This window comes from Electrophorus electricus, chromosome 18 (genome assembly GCF_041902795.1).
Source record: "Electrophorus electricus isolate QZ-2024a chromosome 18, ASM4190279v1, whole genome shotgun sequence".
NCBI lineage: Eukaryota > Metazoa > Chordata > Actinopteri > Gymnotiformes > Gymnotidae > Electrophorus > Electrophorus electricus.
Genome location: NC_137514.1, coordinates 2,079,980 through 2,087,500, shown reverse-complemented (window position 1 = coordinate 2,087,500; position 7,521 = coordinate 2,079,980). Strand labels below are relative to the sequence as shown.

Below are 7,521 nucleotides of genomic sequence, written 5' to 3'. Positions count from 1 at the left end.
TCCTTCTCTCTCACTCTCTCTCACTCTCTCCCTCTCTTTCTCTCCCTCTCTCTCTCTCTCTCTCTCTCTCTCTCTCTCTCTCTCTCTCTCTCTCTCGGCCCCTGTACAGGTGCTGGACAGTGAGCTCTGTGACTCTCCTTCTCCTGGTGACGCTGACCTGGGTCTTCGGCCTCCTCTTCATCAATGAGAATAGTGTGGTGATGGCATACCTCTTCACCTCCTTCAATGCCCTACACGGTCTCTTCATCTTCATCTTCCACTGCGCTCTGCAGAAGAAGGTACCTTTGTGTGTGTGTGTGTGTGTGTGTGTGTGTGTGTGAGAGAGAGAGAGAGGGAGAGAGAGCAGGAGAAGAAGGGAGAGGGAGGAGAGATATCAGACACTCTCCCAGGAAATCTTGTAGTCACGCAGATCATTTCTAATTCACTTGGTTGTCTGAATGTGCTGAATATTGTATGTGTAGCACACACACACACACACACACACACACACACACACACACACATACACATACACATTAGGAATTCCTTGTCCTGTAGTATAAGAAATCATTCACATATCAGGTTATGTATTACTGTGACATCTACAGAGTACTCTTTGATCATTTCTTATTGACTGTTATTGATACTTATTCAGGTTCAGAAGGAGTATGGTAAATGCTTCCGTCAGTCATCCTGCTGTGGCCACGCCTCCTCTTCTGGTTCCCATGGTTCCCTCAAAAGCTCCACCCATCGCAGCAACAACCGCTACTATAGTGGAGGGCAATCAAGACATGCCCCGGCACACAGACAGGTAGCACATAGACACACACACACTCACACACAATCCAAAGAACAATATATAGATATAGTACATCATAACCCTTACATCTTAACATCCTAATCACTGTGTGTGTGTGTGTGTGTGTGTGTGTGTGTGTGTGTGTGTGTGTGTGTGTGTGTGTGTGTGTGTGTGTGTGTGCGCGTGTGTGTGTTTAGAGTCGTATCCGGCGAATGTGGAATGATACAGTTCGCAGGCAGACTGAGTCTTCTTTTATGGCTGACCTGAACAACACCCCCACGCTCAACAGAGGTAACACATGTATCTCATTACCAGACTAACTGTTAAGCTACCAACATCTCATGACAGATTCATAGATGTTCTCTCTGAGTCCTGAAGTTTATCGACTCCCCTTGAAGAGTATCAGGTAGCGTCATTACTGCCTTTCCTAGAATTCTTGCTTTGGCGTGGATGTCCAGAGAGAGTTGGAGCAGTTCAGGGTCATGGTTGAAAACAGCAGGGGAGAAAGAGGCTTACTGGTGAAGGCCAGAGGCATGCCTAAAGGGTGCATGGCCTCAAGGCACTGGGGGCTGGAAAAGGTCTTGGACATGTCGGTCTGGGACGAGCTCTCATAAGACTGCAGCTTACATCAGGGAGATGGACGCTGGGGTTTATGATGGTCATGCCTGCTGGGAGGGTTCAGCTACCTGGGCAGGGTAGAGCCCCGGGGTTGGTGGGGCAGGAAGCGGGCGGAGCCCCTGGGCTGGGGGGGTCAGTGAGGGGGCAGAGGCAGTGGGGTCATTTGGAGGAGCAGGCCAGTGGAACGCCAAGCTGCATGGTTTGTGCAACTGCTCCCGTGCTCCTCTTTGAAAGAGAGGCTGAGATGAGAGCCTGCTGCTCGTGGGACTGAAACCTTTTCACCTTTTCCAGACACTGTCTCGGTAGCTGTCTGTGGTGCTGAAGCTCTTTCAACCTTGACCAGACAGGGTGCTAGTTGCTGTCCAAGGTGCTAAAGCCCTTTCACCTTTCCTGTAAATTATGGTGGTAGCTGTCCATGGCGCTGGAGACAGTGTGACAGTAGCTGAACATTTTTCTTCAAAGGAGCATAAAATCCACATCTAATTATGTCTGATGCATGCAGTGTACCAGGCAAAGAATATAGAATTGTTCTTTCTCTCCACTAGAGCAAGCATGTTTATATATTAACTTGTATATGCAGAAGGAGAAAAGCAGTGAATATGTGAGAAAGTATGTATTTGAATACTGCATCCGTGTTGGGCACAGGTGTCCCAGCCGGGACATGCACACACAGCTACTTCACACCTGCTTGTTCCGGAGTGTTTGCCCGACTACGTAGCAGGTTGGCTCTGCACACGCATCCTTTTTGGTCCATGTCTCTGCAAATCTGTTCATCTGTCTCTATTAATCTCACTGTCCATGGATCTGTTTCTGATGATTCAGTGTCTGAAGATCCTCGAGTCTGTCTATCCATCTGTCTGTCTGACTGTCTGTCTTTCTCTCTGGGAGTCAAAGTATCTATCTCAACACCACCCCCCCAATTCTCCTTCTTAACTGATCTAGTTCTCTCAACACTTCACTTTGTGCCTTGAAACAGTTACGAGAGTAAGAAAAAACCTTCCAAACAGGACGTCATTAATCACACAGAGCAACAGATGAGCTCCAGCTGGACTTCCTTGGTTTGGATTCAAAAATCTACTTTTTCGTCCCCAAGTAACTTTAAGCCAGTTCTTCATACTTCCATGTTTTGCATTTCAGTTGACATCTGATTGGTCAGTGTCTGCCATGTGGTTTGTTTCTAATGATGTATGAGGTCTGCTGTTTCATGCATTTGATTCGGAGTACTTTTGAACACGCAGGACAGTGTGAATATCCTCATACTTCTACACACAAGGGGAAGGAATACAGAGTGGTTTTTCTCCATATATTTTTCTCCATATAGATAAATGCAGTTTTCATATTGTATTCCTTTTCACATACACTAACTTGGTAAGAAATTAAGAGGAAGGGTTTTTGGCTCATACTGTGTTGGGATTTTTTTCATTTTAGGAACTATGGGTAATCACCTGCTGGCCAATCCAGTGCTGCAGACTCGCTCTGGCTCCTCCCCTTATAACACACTTTTGGCTGAAACCTTCAACTCACCCTCACCAGCGGTCTTCAACTCCACTGGTCAGTGTGTGTCTGTGTTTTTATATGTGTTTCTGTGTGTGTATGTGTTCTCTAAACGGAGTACACTCTGTTCTGTCTGCATAGATAATTGTTTCTTATGTGTATTTATCTGTTCTTTCTTTTCATCCTGTTTCTCATTTATCTGTCCATCTTTATTTCTCTGCTTCTTTCTCACACTTTCTCTCTGTCTCCCTCACCTGTCTCACTCTCTTTTCCTCTCTGCAATCTGCAGGTACCTTCAGAAATTCAAGTATGGAATCCGTGTTGTGGAATTTCTCTCAGTTATAGTGTCTGCACTTGTTTCATGTCACAGGGCTGCACTAAGTCTTAATCACGTGGCACAGACATGGCACCCGTTTTCCTTTGTTCTTCGGTGCAATGCGCATGAAAGCAGATGCATCTGTGCACAGCTCTGCTGCTGGTTGCTTGTCATCGTGTCAGTGGCGTTCAGCTGATTTCATAAGCTTTCACGACTCCATCCGATAAGGACACTGAGGTCATGATACTAATGGATGTTTGGATATGAGGGGTTTTTTTTCGCTGACGTATTAATGTTATGTTGCGGTACAGTCTTTACTGTTGTGACACGTGATTTATATTGAGAGGCTGGCTTGTGGATTAGACAGCTTTGATGCTCTACTGTTATGTCTCTCTCTGTCCAGCAGAGGGCACTTTGTCCCGTAGTCGTGAGTCGTGTGGGCTGGAAGGAGTTCGCCTGAACGGAAACTACAACAACAGCTACTCCGTGCATGGTGGCAGCTCTGACCTCCTTGGGAGTGTTCCGGTGGGAGCAGGGGGCGTATCTGGAGATGTCAGCCCAGCCCTACTAACCCCCAGGGGGGCGGAGCCAACAGCAGGTTTGAGGCGGAACCTTTCAGATGCAGCCGCATTGGAGAAGATGATCATCTCCGAGCTGGTGCAAAGCAACCTGCGTCCGGCTGCTGATCGCTATGGCAATGCTGTGGAAACGACCACTGAGCGTCAGGATTATGTAACCTCAACAATGGGTCACAGGGAGCCTCCTCAGCGCCCGCTACCCCGCCCACCACCTCCACCACCACAGGATGAGGAGGAGCCTCTGTACAAGGCTCTAGAGAAGCCCCGCCTACCTGACAAGCCACGCCTCCCCGAAAAACCTCGCCTCCCAGAGAAACCCCGTCTCTTAGAGCACACTCAGTCAGTGTTCTACCAGAGTGAGGAAGACTCTGAAAGCTTTTCTGCTGAAATCACGGACAGTGTGGGTGGAACTGGGCCTGACACCGCCTCCTTGTATGCAAGGGACAGGGACTCATCCTATCCCGACAGCAGCCCAGAGGCTTTAGGGGTGGAGCCTCGCTCAGCTCTGCCCCCCGATGAGTTGTACTTCAGCACAGGGCGCCACGCCCACGTCTCCGCCTTCTACCAGCCCCCATCACGACGGCCCAATGAGGAGCCTCGGTTGGGGCTGGAGCCCGCTCACGGTGAGGGTGATGGACAGATGCAACTGGTGACGAGTCTGTGACTAGGGCGCTGGTGACCAGGACATGGAGATCTGGGGGAGGAAGAGGAGGTCTGATGTCATCATCATCATCATCATTATCATCTACTACAATAGAGAGCAGTTTTTTTATGAACATCTGTTCCTAAAAGTAAACGTGATGAAATGTTTTGTAACACCTGAGCCTGGTAGAAGAGTTCAGAGCCTGGTAGAAGAGTGTCTGTCTGCCTGGAGATCTCAGATGCCCAACAATATGTATCTGACCTAAGAGAATTGGCGATAACGATCACTACAGTTTCTGAAGTCTGAGGTTTTACCCACAAATGTCAGTATATCCTCCAACACAGAGGTGCATTCACCTGCAGCTTGTACTGCAGTTTCAACAACACTGACTGACTGTGGTTCTGATTACTGACAGTACAGTGCGTTGATATGGTGGGTCTGTATTGCTGTATGATGAGCTGGATTGAGGAGCGGTCACGTCAGACACACTGAGGTGTCCCGGGCAACCTTGCAGCTGGACAGCATCTGCATGAGGAGCTAGGGAGTGCTGTCACCCTATGGGATATTTGGAGGAGACATCAGAGACTTCTGCATCCTAGCTGAATTTACAAATTATTATTATCATTAATGTTAGTATTAATATTTTCGAATTATGCGAATGCATCCTGTGTACCCTTGGAAAAGCACATGTCCCATGAACTTGATGATGATGATGATGATGATGATGATGATGATGATGATGATGATGAAGCAAAAGAGCAGTGATGACGATGATGAAGGCTTCCTCCTCCGAGTCTCTGTCTCTTGGTCACCCCCACACCCACCCTGCCCATCTCACTGCCATTCATACGCTCTCTCTCTCTCTCTCTCTCTCTCTCTCTCTCTCTCTCTCTCTCTCTCTCTCTCCTCTATGTTGTATATTACTCTGTCTGAATGCCTGTATTTTCTGCATATTCTGTATCTCACTGTTTGTCCCTATTACTTTTCCCCTCTCTCTCTCTCTTTCTCTCTCTCTCTCTCTCTCTCCATACTCTACCTCTCTATGTGATGGCCTCTGTTCATCTTTTTGCACCCCTCTCTGTCTGTCTCTCTCTCACTGTGTGTCTGTCTGTCCCTCTCACACTCTTTCTTTCTCTCTGTCTCTCTTTCTTTATCTCTGTCTAGCTGTCTGTCTGTCTCTCTCTCTCTCTCTCTGTCTCGGGGTGGAGTGGTAGTCTTTTGTTGTATCCTGGATTGTTTGTTTCATGTCTGTAGTCCTTTTCAGCAGAATGTGACACCTTTACCAGAGACACCAGAGGAAAACACAAACTTTTACATTGCCAAAAACCATTTCAAGGAAACACACAAACACACACGCACGCACACCTGCACACATGCAAACACACTTCTTTCGTCGTCTGGCTTTCAGTGTTCACTCACTGAACACACTTCTCCAGAGGTCAGGGGTCAAAGGTAATCGGGGTTTGACCTTACCAGGCATCAGAACCAGACTGTGGACATGTTCTGTCCTGTTCAGAATACACATGCGAACTGTGTGTGTTTGGACCAAGCCCTAACCCTTGTGGACTAGCCTTACCCCTAGGCCTCAACCAATCAGCTTCCTTGATTCTGAGGTTGGCAAGCCCAACGCCCCGCCTCCTTTTCTAGATTCTATGTAGGTTAATGAATGACAGATGTTGATGTTGCCACGATGATAAGGCAGAGCCAGCAGTGGTGTTGGTGTAAATAGAAGTCAGAGAGCAAGCATTTCAGGATGTGCTTCTTCTATCTCTACAAAATTCATGAACAAAAGGATAAAACATAAGATGTGTAGAAGACCTGGATGACACTGTCTCTTCTCTTCCATTAGCTCTGTCTTTCTCTCTCCCTCTGTCACTCCAGCTCTCTCTCTTTCTCTCCTTCCTTTCTTTCTTATTGTTCTTGCTCTCCATGTGGGTGACAGAAGGATAGGGTTTTGTTAAAGAGAAAGACAAGAAATGTTTTGTATAAAAAATAAAACGAATGAATGTCACACCTGCGGTTTGATCACTACTGTTGTGTGTCTGTGTGTGTAAATGCACAAATATATAAGTATACAAGTATATACAGTTACCCTCAGGTTACATGGAAATGTGTCCTGAGATTACATTCAGGTTCAGCCACTGGGTCCTCAGATTACATACATGTTCAGAAACTGAATCCTGAGATCACATACATGTTCACGAACTGGCTCCTGCTCTCTATATGCATCACACCACAACACACCACACACCACGCCTACACACACTTGCTACTGAAACTGAAATCTTTGTCATGTTCAGGCTAGAAGTAACACAAGTTCCCATTACCGTGTATGTTACCCAGTGAGGTATCCAGGTGTACTCGGCATAGGACCTGTTGTGTGGTCTGAGAGAAGTGACATCACACATTTGAATGCCTGATGTTTGATTTATTGTTCTTATTGTTTTGGCTTTCTTTCTTCACATATGTTGTATGAAGCAGTCCCTGCTTTTCTCTAAGGCTGTGGTTGTTGGGGAGCAGTCATTGTTTTGTAGACAACCACAAACATTTTATTTAAAAAAGAAAATTACTGATCCACAGTCAGCATTTGTGTACAAGGAATTTTATGATAGAAAAAATGGTGCTTTGGGGCTGTAGCATCTGTCTATTCCAAAATAATTCTCCAAGGTAAATGTAACAACTGCTTACAGCTGTCTGTAGGAAACAATCATAGCTTTTTATGGCTGTGGTTGCTAGGGAACAGTCATGGCTTTTTTGTGGCTGTGGTTGCTAGGTAACAGTCATGGCTTTTTTATGGCTGTGGTTGCTATGGAAAAGGGGTTGGTCAAGTGTCTAGCCCAAACTCTCAGTAGCCATGATGTGCATTAGAACCTATGGCTCTGGATGCATGTGCACAGGTGTTTGTTCACAGGTGTTTCTGAGCCATGATTATTGTGCGGAGTGGGATTTTTGAGGTCGACAGATACACTTAAATTGGTCCTGAAATCCAACATCCAGGTTCTGATTGGTTATGAAAGACAACAGATTGGATTTGATTGGTTATGCAAATCAAGTGTCAAGTGTCAAGTGTCAGTGGTCAACAGAGTTCAGGATA

The 7,521-nt window shown here is 46.5% G+C and overlaps 1 protein-coding gene across 1 annotated transcript in view; it reads left to right on the top strand.

Moving 5' to 3' along the window:
• adgrl1b (adhesion G protein-coupled receptor L1b) overlaps positions 1-6,438 on the top strand; it is a 51,908-nt gene extending 45,470 nt beyond the window's left edge. The window contains exons 20-25 of the mRNA XM_081701438.1: positions 110-278; positions 635-790; positions 976-1,069; positions 2,825-2,947; positions 3,180-3,197; positions 3,613-6,438. Of these exons, the coding sequence (XP_081557564.1) occupies positions 110-278; positions 635-790; positions 976-1,069; positions 2,825-2,947; positions 3,180-3,197; positions 3,613-4,448 (1,396 nt within the window). The 3' untranslated portion in view covers positions 4,449-6,438. The remainder of the gene's footprint in view (positions 1-109; positions 279-634; positions 791-975; positions 1,070-2,824; positions 2,948-3,179; positions 3,198-3,612) is intronic.
• The last annotated feature ends 1,083 nt before the right edge of the window (positions 6,439-7,521 follow it).